Raw genomic sequence first — 16,017 nt, forward strand, 5'->3', positions numbered from 1 at the left:
GTTAACGTGACAGTAAACCTTGATACCAGCTTTGGAAAAGGCTGCTGTAGACTAAACTCTACAAATCTTATAGGATAAAAATACTTATATTTTTCACTTTTTTGGCACCTTTAATTTAACCACTTGCTGATCAGCCGCTCTAGTTATACTGCGGCAGGTCGGCTCTGTTACGTGAAACGACTTATCTGTATGTCATTTAATGTAGGAGTTAGTGGGATCGTGCCCGTTCCGCTGGAGGCAAGTGCATATGCCGATTGGCAAGAGGGGGAGCCAATCAGAGGATCTGGCGGATGCGATATCTGCCCGGCACCTGCGATCGCTCCCCATTAGGACAGGACAGCGGTCTACCGAAGTAAACACGTTAAACACGGTTCTGTCAGTGATGAATACAGGCATCCTGTGTTTCTCCTATTTAGGATCAGAGGTATCTGTGTTCATCCAGCAAGTCCATCCCCCACACCATTAGAAAGCACCCCCTAGGGACACATTTAACCCTTTGATCGCCCCTGCTGTTAACCTCTTCCCTGCCAGTGTCATTAGTACAGTAACAATGCATATTTTTAACACTGATTACTGTAGAAATGTCACTGGTCCCCCCAAAAGTGTCAGTTAAGTGTCCGATCTGTTTGCCGCTATGCCGCAGTCCCACTAAAAATCACTGATCGCCACCATTACTAGTAGAAATAAATAAATAAATAAATAAATAATTATTTCCAGTAGTTTTCAGATGCGATAACTTTTGCACAAACCAATCAATATACACTTACTGGGATTTTTTTTTTACTAAAAATATGTAGCAGAAAACATATTGGCCTGAATTGATGAAAAAAATTGATTTTTTTTTTTTTTTTATTGGGAATGTTTTATAGCAGAACGTAAAAAAAAATGTTTCTTTTCAGAATTGTCGCTCTTTTTTTGTTTATGGTGCAAAAAATAAAAATTGCACAGGTGATCAAATACCACCAGAAGAAAGCTCTATTTGTGGGAAAAAAAGGACATTGATTTTATTTGGGTACAGCGTCGCATGACCGCACAATTGTCAGTTAAAATGATGCAGTGTTGTATCGCAAAAAATGGCCTGGTAAAACCTTCCGGTCCTTAATGGGTAAAGAATACAAGTTTGTGTATGTCAGCTTTCAGAAACTGCTTCATGATTTTTATATATATATATATATATATATATATATATATATATTTTTTTTTTTTTTTTAAAGCACACCACATATAACCACATACTGTATATTTATAAACTGTACCATTGAATTATATGGTAAAGTTCTCTTGCTTGGTGGATCACTACACTAAACTCTATGTGAAAAAGCCTTTAGTGCCAGAGTTTGGATATAAGAGTCAGCGAGCTTTGGAGAGGTGAGTGCTGACTGCCGTGCTCGGACATCCCCTCACAAAGATATGATTACTCACCCACTGGTTCTACTGAATACTTGGCAGACCAATAGGGCACAACTTTACAACTTGAGTTCACCTTTTAGAAATCCTCGATCACCTTTTGCTCTGCCTGCTTCATACCCTTGATAAAATTATGAGTAGCATTATCCTTTCTGAACTTGCAATGTTAAGGTTATATTCCCTGTTAAGATTTCTATTCTTTTAAAAGGAAATTAGAGGGTTTTCACTTTTTTTTTTTTTTTTTTTAGACAAATATATAAAAGAGATCAACTAGCTGTAAATCTATAGCTTCCCTTTAACAAGGTCAATTTTAAGTTTTAAGTTAAGTACAGTCACTGTACTAGTTAATCTACTGACTCTAGTGACTGAGCTACAAATATCTTCAATTAATAAATTACTATAAAACTAACAAAGATCAAGCATGTAAAAATATGACTATAAAGTATATAAAAGTGTGATTATATTTTCTTGAAAATCAGATACAGTATTAAAACGTTAATGCTACTTTGAAGTGTATTTTCTATAGGGTTAATCATGCTGGAATCGCACCAAAGTAGTACAGGAACCTTTTCCAAAATTGTGTCATGCTAAGTTGCATTGATGTGAACAGGCACCATTGAAAACAATGTGATTTCCATTGTCATGCGATTCTGTGCAACTTAAGTCACATCTGAAATTGCACTAGTGTGAATACACTGGCTCCCTCAATTCCACTTAGGCTGCCTGAACTCGATCTAAACTCAACAATGAAGATTTGCTATATATTATAGAAAACATCTAGAAATGTTAATTGCGATTGAACAGCACCTAAAAATTGACTTTTTGTATTGAATTTCTCCTGAAAAATAGCAGCTCTGCTCCTGACATGTGATGACACCTAATCACTCAATTTCTGTAGCGATTAGGTATATAAGTAGTCTGGGATCATCTGAGGCACTGCTGCCTTTGACTGCTAGTCTTGTGAGATTTATACCTAAAGACCCACAATGCAAAGCTTTCCTTGCTTCTATTATTTATTCTGTGGAGCTGTTCTTCCTCCGCCTTTACTGCTGCTTCTTGAAAATCACCTCACAACAAAATCCCACATCACAAAACTATTCATTAGAGGGGCATCTATGACATCATAAGGCAAAGCTCTACCTCTACCAAGATGGCCACCTCATCATAGAGACATAGTGTGAAACAAGCCATAGTAAGTCAATAATGGTGAAAAAAACAGCTGCAGGTAGACCACAGGCAGTACTAGTGACTAGTCATTTTTTAGGGGCATCGTTTCTACAATACGTGTCCTCTTTAAAGGAAAAGTCTAAAAGCTTGACTGCTAGCATACTATTTCTTGTAATTGAAATAATTGAAATAATTATCTCTGCTTATCAAAAGAAACACACTGAACAATTGTGCACCAAATTACTTCCTTTGTCTGCTATTCTTGCTTATCAGCTCCTCCCTTGCCTGAAGCCCGATTTGTGAGTGTTCCTAATGTGGATATCAGTCAAAGCTCAGTTGCTTCCGCCCTCTCTGCTGTGAGTGCACATATCTTTCAGTCAGTGTGTGTGTTTTCCGGGCAGTCATGTTGACACGCCCCCTCCTCCTGCATGTGTAGTGATGGCGGCTGTCTTGGGCAAGCGCCTGGTGACTGTCAATCTAAACTAATTTGTTTTTTACTCCTACTGAGAAGCTTGGTGGAAAAACCATGGGGGGAGTGAGGCATGATGTCGACCACTCTAGTTCAGCATCCACTGCACCTATCAAAACATTTTGACTCCTGGGTTACAGCAAGAACTGAATATTTGTTTCATTCAACTTCTTTTTATGCAGAGTGGTCAAGTGTGAAAGATGCACAGCTCCCCCTATTGGCGAACTTTCATTTTGGAGATTTAATACAATACCTAATACGTGTAAAAATGTGACAGATCAATAACGACCCTACAACAATAATTCAAAATATGCGCTGGTTGAAAAGACACTAGAGCTTCCCTTTAACAAGATAAATTTTAAGTATGAGAAGTACCGGTAATTTGTCGTCAGAATTTATATTGTTTTTTGAATTGCTAATTTTAGTTTTTATTAAATAATATCTCTTCGATACAGGTATTCATCTAAACAGCTAATGAATTCTGAAATCAAGCCTGGGTTTCAGTTTCATTTTTACTCAGATAAAACCCGTAACAGTTGCAAATGTTTATTAATAATGAGTTTGATCATGAGGTTGTGATTTCCACATTACTCAGCCAGACGTTGCTGGTTTTACACCAACATACAGCTCGTATCATTCAGCTGTGGTGTGTAACTATCAGTATAATTTATCACTGCGCTTATACAGTTATAAAACTTGCATATTGACACATAATTAGTATATTCTGTGCCTTCTGCATATTAATTGTTTATAATGAGGCCCATAAAGAAGGCCGGCTCACTCTAATGACAAGCAGGAACGACACAACATTTCATATTGCTTCGTCTTTTCCTGACAGTTCAGAACAGATGTACAGATGGCGAGCCCAAATAAAAGTGCAGAAATAAAAAGAGAGAAAACCTTTGCAATATTGGAGGAAACTTGAATTACCATAACGAAGACAGGAATAGAACTAGGAATTGAAAGTTTAATCTGCTGCCAGCTAGGTCTCCTTTTAACCTCACCCTACAAACGGCTGATTTGGAGTTTATTTGGCCCCTGATTTAGGGTGCTATTTAAACATTTTGTAAATAATATGCAGATGTTAGATTTTTAAAGCAGTTTAAAGGAAATTACTTTTAAAGTGTCTCTGTCACTTTAACAAAAACATAAATCTGCTAGCAAATATAATGTGTGGGCAGTGGGGGGTACCAATTCATATCTGAAGCAACTTTGTTTTTTGAATGTCTATATGCTGGGCCTGTTCTGTTCTAAACAGTCAAACTTCCCACACTTCCAAGTGGTTCCCGCACATATTCCTAAGGTACTATTCCTTCTATTGACACCAACAGCAAGGTAATATTCTTTCCACTGACACCAACAACGGGGTGCTATTTCTCCCACTAATATAAATGATTTGGCACTATTCTTTGAACTAATACCAATGCCGGGGCAGTATTGTTCCAAATATTACCAATGATGGGGACTATTCCTCCAACTAATACCATTGATGGGGCACTATTCCTCTAGCCAATACCAATGATGAAGCTCTATTCCTCCAACTAATACAAATGATGGGGACTATTCCTCCAACTAATTCCAATGATGGGCTACTATTCCTTTAACTAATACCAATGATGGGGCATTATTGCCCCAACTAATACCATGGATGGGGCACTATTCCTCCAGCTAATACCAATGATGAAGCTTTATTCCTTCACCTAATATAAAGGATGGGGCACTATTCCTCCAACTAATACCAAGGATGGGGCAGTAGTCTTCCAACTAATATCACAGATGGAATTTTATTCCTCTGACAAATACCAATGATGGGGCACTATTCCTTCAACTAATACCATGTATGGGACACTAGGGTTGATTTACTGAAACTGGAGAGTTCAAAATCTGATGTGGCTCTGCATAGATACTAATCCACTTCAAGTTTTTTTTTTTTTGTCAAATCTTAATTAAATAAGTTGAAGTTAGAAGCTGATTGGCTACCATGCACAGCTTCACCAGATGTTGCACTCTCCAGTTGTAGTAAATCAACCCCACTATTCCTCCAACTAATAACAATGATGGGACACTATTTCTCCAACTAATGTCATAGATGGGGCACTATTCCTCCAACTAGAATCAATGACGGGGCACTACTCTTTCAATTAATACCAAAGTTGGGGCAGTATTCTTCCAACTAATACCACAGATGGGGCACTGTTCCTCCAACGAATACCAATGATGAGGCACTACTCCTACAACTAAAACCATGGATGGTGCACTATTCCTCCAACTAATATCATATATGGGGCACTGTTCCCCCAACTAGAACCAATGATGTGGCACTATTGATTCAACTGCTACCAGTGATGGGACACTATTCCTCCAACTAATACCATGGATGGGGCTCTGTTCCTCCAACTAATATCAATGATGGGGCACTATTCCTCCAACTAAAATTATAGATGGGGCACTATTCCTCCAATTAATATAATAGATGGGGCACTATTCCCCCAACTAATATCATATATGGGGAACTAATCCTCCAACTAGAACCAATGATGGGGCACTAATCCTACAACTAATACCAGTGATGGGGCACTATTTCTCCAACTAATATTATTGAGGGGGCACTATTCCTCAAAATAATATTGTAGATGGGGAACTATTCCTCAAAATAATATCATAGGTGGGTCACTATTCCTCCAACCAATACCAATGATGAGGCACTATTCCTCCGACTAACACCAATGATGGGGTACTATTCCTTCAACTAATACCATGGATGGGATACTGGGGTTGATTTACGGAAACTGGAGAGTTCAAAATCTGGTGCAGCTCTGCATAGAAACCAATTCACTTCAAGTTTTTTTTTGTCAAAGCTTAACTAAATAAGCTGAAGTTAGAAGCTGATTGGCTACCATGCACAGCTTCACCAGATGTTGCACTCTTCATAGATGGGGCACTATTCCTCCAACTAATATCATATATGGGGAACTATTTCTCGAACTAGAACCAATGACGGGGCACTAATCCTCCAACTAATACCAATGAGGAGGCACTATTCCCCAAAATATAATCATAGATGGGGCACTGTTCCTCAAAATAATTTCATTGGTGGGTCACCATTCCTTCAACCAATACCAATGATGCGGCACTATTCCTCAAACTTTTACCAAGGATGAGGCACTATTCTTTCAACTAATACCACAGATGGGACACTATTTCTTCAACTAGCACCAGTGATGGGGAATTTTTCCTTCTACAAATACTATTATTGGGGAACTATTCCTCCAACTAATGCCAATGATGGGGCAATATTCCTCCAAATAATACCACAAATTGGGCACTATTCCTGCAACTAATATCAATGATGGGATACTATTCCTCCTCATACTGACCACATGCACTATATGTCATTTTTTTACTCCCACTGACCACCAAGCCTGAGACATTGTCTACTCCAACTGATGCTGGGGCAAATTTTTACTACCACTGACATCAGTCTGGCCCCCCTAAATTCTAAAGGACTGTAAACTGGCCCTTTATTTAGAAAGTTTGGAGGTCCCTGGGCTAGGTATACACTTTATACAATTTAAAAAATAAACAGCCCTTTAAATGGCACATCAATAGCTTAATCACAGGCTAAAAATATGCCTGTCACATATAAACACACCAAAGCAAAATAATGCCACTTGATGAATTTGTGTATGATTCCATAAAATCACAGCTGTTTCTTTTATTCGCGGAGATAACGCACAGTTTACTGTGACTGCTGTTTGATTCATTAACTTCACTGCAAAAAAAAAAAAAAAAAGATGATGGATTGCAAGTTGTGCGGGATTCTCCAGTGAAGCAGTGAGAAGAGCTTCCTTCTTGTCTGCCGCAGGCTTCGCTGAATGAGCACCTGAAGAATTGTAGAGAATATTAACGTTCCCATGTCTCCCCTGTCATCTGACTGCACTCCTTCCTATTCCCAAGTGGGAGCTTAAATTACCAGTCATTTTATTTGGAAACAAAGTGATTTAGATAGCAAATATGACATATCTAATCATGACTTCAATCCTACGCACTGCTTGAAGATCAAATTTATAGGAGACTATATTCAGTTTTATGCTGAAAAAGAAACAGTATAACCATACAGGGTATGGTGAGACTAAAGGAATCAAAATTCCTCAACTCTAACCACTGTATAGCAAATAAGATGAATAATCTTCATACCAAGATAGTGGGCTGAGCCATGCCAGTCATAGTTTTATGCCCTATTGGCCAGATTTACATCTGGGACCACTGGGGTATAGTGCAAATCTAGCCTAATATCATAGAGCCAGTTATTCCAAACTCTATATCACAGTTTTAGGCTTTTTGGTCATCATCAGTGTAGTGTATGGAAGCTACAGCTTCTATGAAGTAGGGCTTGGAACCCAACATAACAGTATATGCATATAGGAATGCAATATGTTGGCAACACATCTACAGACTGTGCAAGGACCCTTCCTCATGCAAGTGACATATATTTAAATGCCCTATGTAGTCCCAAAACCTGGCTTTTCTATGTGATCCTACAATAATAAAGAGCTTTGTACACTGTGACCAGTTAGGAATCATTGCAGGACCCTTAAAATCAGATGGCTGATTGCAGTATGGTATGTGTGCAGGAGGATTATATTACAGGTACAGCTATACAGGCTATATGGAGAAGGAGTCAACTTTCCTTTTTTTTTTTTTTTTTTGGAGGCTAAAAAAATTTGCATGGCTCTGCCATATTCCTGAAATGAGAAATAATCCTCTTATGTTTGGGGTATGTGATGGAGTATCCGCTGATGACGTTCCGCCTACGGGGACGTAACGTGTACAGAGGGAGGAGGAGCCGTTGACGTCACCCGCCATCCATGTTGGGGTATGTGTTTGAGGTACAGCTTTACACCTCGCACTGGGTTACAGTGCCTTAATCGGTAATTATATTTATATATGCGACTTAATAAAGCAACCTTTTAGTACAGTACACTATGTCACACTATACAATACACAACCTTTTAGTACAGTACACACTATGTCCAGCATTAAGTTTATTTCATGATGATCGACTGGACTGAAATCTCTGCTTGTTTAGCCCGTCTGGTAAAACAGTGGCTATTCTGGAGGTGAGAAGATAGTGTGGCTGGTGGAGGATTCACCTAGTGGAGCACATCACGTGGTGTCTGTTTGCATGATCACCTCTTTTCACTTCAGGCCTCGAATTTGCATTCCATTTGGTTGGAGTGCTTTTTGTTCTCTTCTGACTATACCCTTTATGGTTATACTATCTTGTTGGGTCCTAAGCCCTACTCTATAGAAGCCATGATTTCCATACAATGCATTGATGATGACCAAATGGCAGTGGCTTGTGTGCACCCAAAGCTGAGTTGTGGCTTGCTACAAAGTTACAACATTGCACCATGACGACTGAGGAGAAGGGACTAAGGAAATGCTTTCTCTTGCCTGCAGCAAACTGATGACATCATCTCATCCTAGGCTCAATTCATTGGATTCCAAGGACTGCCTTTAATGACCAAAGTGATTTTTTTTAAATGATACTGTTGCTGTATTTTGTGACATTTTAGAATCCTATTCCTACAGACTGAAAGGTCTACTTTAATATCAGTCTGCTCCTTTGAAGAGAAAACAATAATGCTATCAACACCTGCAAATCTGCATCTATATGACAGAACGCAGATATAAGCAATTAATATTATTAGCATATAATTCTAAACTGCCAATATGTTCTTTAGTGCTGGCACAGTTGGCACACTATAATTACTCAGCTTGTTAAGATGAAGACTTGCCATGTGTATATGTATATGAGTATAAAGATGGTTCAGAGGCCTCTGCCAGCGGCTGGGAACAGGGACTTAAATGAGATCAATACAGAGGTATCTCTTACTGCTTATTATCGGCACCACATGCTCCTGCTTGAATATTCATGAGCAGGACCCTTCCATTTATTTGCATCTGTCATAATATCTATGTTATATTAGCATTTTTACAGCATCTCTGTTGGTGAAAAGTTTTGAATTATTAATAAGATAAAGGATCGTGTAAATGTTATTATACAAAGGCATGAGGTCATTTGATAAAGGCGGTTGAGTGATTTTTTTTTTTTTTAAAATAGGAGAGCTAGTTAGGGTGAAAAAAGGATCCATATACATGTACATTTGTTTTCAGCTTCTGAAAATGAGCTTTGTTAAAAATTAGTGAGCAAACATTGGCATTACATTTCTGCCACATAAGAGTGTAGCAATATTACTGTAAAGCATATCTAAAACCAAAAACGAAAATGAACTAATTTGTCGCTTATCAGTCCTTAAATGTGGTGGCTGCCTTAGTTTTCGCTTTATCTGTTGATCCAGTCAGTAACACACTTCCTGTCCTAGGGTGACAACACTAACTTACTGTCCTAAATATAAGGAAGCCATGTTGTCATCCTAGAATGTTATCCTGATTCCCCTCTCCTCGTTTCTATTATATAAGTGAGGGGGTCTTGCAAAAAAAAAGATTAAAAAGTTGATAGCATTGTTTCAGGAAAATGTTTATACTGTCTGAAAGGCCTGCCTTGTGTTACTGCACTTGGTACTATTTATGTATTTTTACATGTTTGTTGTTATTTTTTCATGCACAGACACTGAGCCCGGGTTCACACTGGGGCGGCTTCAAAGTTGCCCGACTCTGAATCCGCTTCATGCAGCAAAACTTCAGCGGGGCTTGCATACGACTTCTCTAATAGAAATAAATGCAAGTCGCCCCCAAAGTAGTGCAGGAACCTTTTTCTAAGTCGGAGCGACTTGAGTTGCTCCGATTAGAATGGTTCTATTGCACTGAATGGAGCGTGACTTGTCAGGGAGCTAAGTCGCCTGACAAGTTGCCCCAGAGTGAGCCGGAGCTGAAGGTGCAGGTTATTGGGACTGCTCTGGTGTCAGTGGAAGGATCTAATGCCTTCAGGTCTTTTTCCTTTGCCTAAATTGGGGGGTTCTCTTCAGGAGAGCACCCCACCAAGTACTTGGAAGGCCAGTTTCAGCAGGTCCCTAAGGAGAGTGGCCATCCTAACTTTGACCTAGTTAGAGTGGCTTTGACCTTGGTAGACCATAAAGTGTCTTGCCGCTATCAGGAGCCTTGCACTCCAGGGAGGTCAAGGTTTGAGGCCCTTCCTTGTTATAGGCTGTACCATCACTGTATCCATGTGAATTTTTTAATGTGCTGTTCATTTTGTGTTCATAGGGTTTCGAGAAGCACAGCACCATGGAGCTCTGAAAAAAGAAAAAACTGTTTTGATTTGAACTTTTTATTATGGAATGTGTATGTTAATAAAAAGGTGTAATAGACTGCGAGAGTCTCCCGGAGAGGCTGGCGGTGTAAATACTGGGACCGGCACTCTGCACCTCACACCTGGACTCCACACAAGAGGAGACACAGATGGTTTATTCCTCCTGGAACAATCATATGCTCCTGGCAACCCTTTTGGGATTAAATATGAGGGAGAATAGAAGACACACAATGCTGCTGTGATTACAAGGAAATTATGTTGTGATTACAACTTCATGGAAATGCCTGAGGAAGCTGCGGAGCGAAACGCGTAGAGATTCAGCACAAGCGAACCCTGCATACTGAAAAAAATTTAAAGTTTGACCTCTTCTATGGTTCAAATTCTAAACACTAAATATGTTGTGTTTGTTATGCACAAGGGTTCCCTTGTTTTTGGAGCATACTGTTATATGACCATTTATGTATGTTTGTATAATGGTTTTTATGAATATATTTGAATTTTTTTGTACAATAAACCTGTTTTTAAACATATTCATTTGAATGCTAATTCCTCTTGAGATCAGCCCAATAGATGCCCTTAAAGTCTCAGTGTTTTAAGGGAATGAAAGGTTTTTCCTCTCTTCCCCCTTTCAGTTCTTTGGTATGTTATTATAAGCAGTTTGTATTTGTTTGAGTTATTGTTGGCATTAAGTTGATATACATGATGGAATGGTTGATTTAAATATTTTCAGTTTTATTTTTATTTTATGTTAGGTTTATTGTTGCAATCCTGGAGATTCTTCCTCTCGATCTGTATGTACACATTGTTTTTTTGGAACCTTGGCATTACGTTGATATACATTATGGAATGGTTGAGTGAATTATTTTCAGTTTTTTTTTTAAATTTTATGTTAGGTTTATTGTTGCAATCCTGGAGATTCTTCCTCTCGATCTGTATGTACACATTTTTTTTGGGACCTTGGCATTACGTTGATAGACATTATGGAACGGTTGATTGTGTTATAATGTTTTTTTTTTTTTGGTTTCCAACAGTTGTGCTATAAATAAATTGACGCACAATGTACCTTAGAGTTCTTTATACTTTTCACATTATCTTTTTAAAGAGTGCAGTGTATCCACCTCCGAGCTTTTCGCTCCTTCCTCTGTTACCTTTGTTGTTATTATTTTTGTATTCGAGAGAGCCTTACATCCCATTGTTCTTGCTCTATAACTACTGCTCCACCAACACAACAAAACAAGAGAAAGAATAGAAACAGTCTTAGGTTTGAACTTCATAGTGAGCGTCCTTTAGAACCACACTGGTCTGACTTCCATCAATACATTGTGTTTCCACTCTAGCCGCTATACAGAACTGGTGGTGTTTGTGTGAAGGGCACTCGTACTAACATAAAAGAAGAAAAAAAAAAAGAAGAAGAAGGCAGCCGAGTTGGCGCTTTATTAAACTCTAAGCGGCAGTAACACTCGTCCTGCAGTTATAGTTATATTGACCCGAAGAAAGGCAATCACATCCCTAGCAAAACCTTTGGCAATTATGTCTATGTCTGAGAAGGGGAAAACAAATTGCATATTGACTTTGGTAATGGCAATTAAGATTCCTCTTCGGATCCCTTAATCTGCATCCATTTCTTCAATGTATGTGTATGTTATAGTCTTCCCATATGGTTATTGCTATTATCTCTTACTTGCAGAAGAGGTTAGTGCCTGGAGGACAAAGCGTGGAAGTAATCACCCGTAACAGTATATGAAAACATGCAAGATGTAACGGATTCAGTCTCCTAGCCAAGCTGAAGTCCTGTAACGATAGCCGCTGTTGGGATATCACACATAACAAATGGTGCCATTTCTGGCACAGTATTGTACTGGATGAAATAACACTTGCCATATAAAATAAACAATCATAAAATTAAACAAATGTCCTAGGGATTCAATAAAACATTATCCACTATGACACTATGGGTTCTTTTGAGAAAGTTCTACAGCACAGTAAGAGCTTGTTTATATTTGACTTGCCCTCTGAAGAGCGATCGGTAGTGGATAGGTGGCTGGGAAGCGATTTTTCACCTACTCACTGCGTATTTTAACTCTGTAAATCCCATGCCACTGTCCCACTATGTCCTTGGAATACTGATTCTTCAATGGGAGCATCTGCATTCATTCTATTCAGTTGATGCACTTGTGCAAAAATAGTGCGCTGTTCCTTTAAATGTTGTGGAATACAACAGCGGAAGAGTGGAACAGCGCACTATGTTTGCACATATTATTTATTATCCCCCTTCCAGGATTTGGATTGCAGCAGTTCCCCTAAAAGGTCAGCGCAGATTTATTTTTGTTTGTTTGAATGAGGAAAGTTGCAGTGTCTGCATTCCTTTAGAAGCAATTAACCACTTCAATAGCGGGCACTTTTCCCCCTTCCTGCCCAGGCCAATTTTCAGCTTTTAGCGCTGTTGCATTTAGAATGACAATTGCGCGGTCATGCAATGCTGTACCTAATTTATGTAATTTTTTCCCCACAAATAGAGCTTTCTTTTGGTGGCATTTGATCACCGCAAGTTTTTTTCTTTTTTGCTACACAAATAAAAAAAGACCGAAAAGTTTGAAAAAAAAAAAATTTTTTTTGTTTATGTTAGAAAATTTTGTAAATAGATAACTTTTTTCCTGCACTGATGAGGCTGCACTGACAGGCACTGATGAGGAGGCACTGATGGGGTGGCACTAATATGCAGCACTGATGGGCACTGATAGGCGGCACTGATATTCAGCATTGACAGGCACTGATAGGCGGCACTGATAGGCAGCACTGATGGGCACTGATAGGTGGCACTGATGGGCAATGATATGCTGCACTGATGGGCACTGATAGGCGGCACTGGTGTGCAATAATGCTCACTGTTGGGTGGCACTGATAGATGGCAATCATGGGCACTGGTAGGCAGCACTGATAGATGGCATGGGGTGCAGCACTGATGGGGAGGGCACCACTGGCAGGCTCCCTGAGCCCTGATTGCCATCCCTGGTTGCCATGGGAGGCATCCCCGGGGTCATGGGTGGGCATCCCTGGGGTCATGGATGGGCATCCCTGGTGGTTCTAGTGGCACCCCCCAAGGGTCTGCACTGGTAATCAATGCTCTGATTACCAGCACAGACCCCCCCCCCCTTGTGAGGAGAGCCACAGACCGGCTCTCCTCTACTTGTGCCTGTCAGGCACAAACTGAGGAAAGCCGATCACCGGCTCTTCCCGTTTACTATGTGACCAGCTGTGATTGGACACAGCTGGTCACATGGTAAAGAGCCTACGTACATGTAGTGGGTATATTAAGACAGCAAGTGACGGCACCTGCTCTGTGCTCTGGTCCCAGCTGAAGCCTGATAAGGAGAAACGCGTCGGGGGGAGTAGCCACGCCGTCACGCCACACCACGTGTTCCGCACTGCAGGCGGTCACGTTCGGTACACTTGGAACCATTGTTTATGCCCAGTTCCTTCCATTTGCAATGTAAATGTGTTTCCTTTTTAATAAAGTTTTTTTAAAAGGATAATGCACTATTGGCACTTTATATCTTTTGTTATGGGGGAGCTACATTAGAGTACAGTATCGCCAGCCACATCAGTGAGTTGGATATGGTGGAGTGGAGAAACATTCAGCCCACACATTGAAGCCGCCATTGGATACCTTCTATCTGGTGCATCCGTATAAACAACAGTGGTTTATGCCTACCCTCTACATACTTCTGGTAAGAAGTTTGCACTACTACTGAGGTGTCACCTCACTTGATTTCAATTGTTTACATGTGGAAAGTGTCTATTCACCAATAAGGCTCGCTGTTTAGTGTTATCTGGTAAGAGGCTATTTCTTCTATTTCATCCTCACATATCGGTCTAAGATTAGCAAGATTGAAGACCCACTATTGATGGAAGCTTGATCTTTGGCTATTTGAGATTATCTGGATCAATTGGAGGACTTTTTATATATATATATATATATATATATATATATATATATATATATATATATATATATATATATTTTTTTTTTACGATTGTTATAAATTATATGTTTTTGCATAAAGAATTTTCACATATGGTTTTTCACACTGTATGAAATCACCATAATATTTGGGTCATCCCAGATGTCATATGTTTAATATTTATGATTGTGTTGAGCGCACTATACCTTTTTTCACATTTATTTTCCCCATTTCAGTGCTGCCGCATAATTGTATGGTTAGCGCACCTTATTTTCTTTCATATTTATATACACAAAGACACACATATGATATGCCAAAGACACACAGGACCCTTTTCTAGTGTGGACCACGGCCGCCCCGGATCTGTGGGAACAGGTTCCATTAAGAGCCGGTCAAACTGTCCTTTCATGCGAATTGGGTGTGGGGAAACCGGCAACCAATTCACATAATTTGCCTTAAGCAGCTCAGTGACTTAAAGAGGAACTCCAGGCACCTATATAAAAAAATAAAAGTCAGCAGCTACAAAAAATGTAGCTGCTGACTTTTAAAAAAAACAGCCATTTGCCTGTCCCACGGTCTTCTTCCTCCGTCCTCCCTCGGTGGTGCCGGCATCTTCACTATGGGCATCCGGCTGTGACAGCTTACAGCTTCGCAGCCGGGCACCCACTGCGCATATGCGAGTCGCGTGGCGCATCCTGTGGTATTGGTGGATTCAGTCTTCTGGGACCTCTCAGTATCCCAGAAGACTGCAGGGGGGAGGGAGGAAGAAAAACTTGTGCTCACAGCGCCCCGGAGCAGGTACCTGTCAAAATCGGGGACCTGCCCCCCCCCCCACTCCTCAAAAGTGCCAATTGTGCAAGAAGAACGGGGAACAAGTCCTTAAAGTGGAACTTCCCTTTTTGGGTGGAGTTCCGCTTTAAGTTGCTAATTTCTGCTGCAATGAAATTTCAGCAACACCAAAATCATTAATTCACAGAAACAAAATTCTCCAAAATTACTCATTCGCTTATCCCTAGCAGCTGCAAACAGGTCAAAATATCTTTTTTCCCCCTGCAATGGCTCTTAAAGGCATAAGGAACCCCCATAAATAAGTTATTTCACACAGAGAGTAAATATCCTTCTGAAACTTCCTAAGGGTTATGTTATATGATACATTTTTTTAAGAACATACTTTAGCAGTCCTATAACAAAACACATAGAGACGTGAATCTCTTGCAGCACAGTATGGAACATTAAGAGTTCAAGTTATTGTAGCTGTGTAGTCTAGGCCATTAACTGCAGAAAGGTCATGTGGGCATAAAGGAAGACATTAAAGAGACATTACCTGCTTCGTTAGTCCTGATGACTCGGGAAGGTATGCTGGGGTCCCCGGTTCCAATGCTGTTGGTGGCGACGACTCGGAATTCATATTCCACCCAGGGATTCAGATCGACTGCCATGGCCGACTCCATATCTCCGCTAATAATGTCAGGAACTGTGAAATGAAGATGTCACATGAAAACAAGGTTGTTTATATGTTCCGTGAATAATAGCCTGCCAAAGATACCTGAAAGTGTCATGCTTCTGAGCTCAAATTGTATACATTTGTCTTTTTATATACCAGCATGTAGTTATAGGCCAACCTTTCATAATACAAAGAAATGCCATTATCTACATTGTAAGCACATTACTAAAAATGTCATGGATAGGAACCGTATTTGGTTCATCTTCTAGGATCCCCTTTATTTGTAATCTTT

The 16,017-nt window shown here is 39.8% G+C and overlaps 1 protein-coding gene across 3 annotated transcripts in view; it reads right to left on the reverse strand.

Moving 5' to 3' along the window:
- CNTN5 (contactin 5) overlaps positions 1-16,017 on the reverse strand; it is a 2,223,160-nt gene that overhangs the window by 114,076 nt on the left and 2,093,067 nt on the right. For all 3 annotated transcript variants that reach the window (XM_082244684.1, XM_082244682.1, XM_082244683.1), the window contains one exon: positions 15,606-15,755. In XM_082244684.1, the coding sequence (XP_082100810.1) occupies positions 15,606-15,755 (150 nt within the window). The remainder of the gene's footprint in view (positions 1-15,605; positions 15,756-16,017) is intronic.

This window comes from Pelophylax lessonae, assembly GCF_965119305.1.
Source record: "Pelophylax lessonae genome assembly, chromosome: 2".
NCBI lineage: Eukaryota > Metazoa > Chordata > Amphibia > Anura > Ranidae > Pelophylax > Pelophylax lessonae.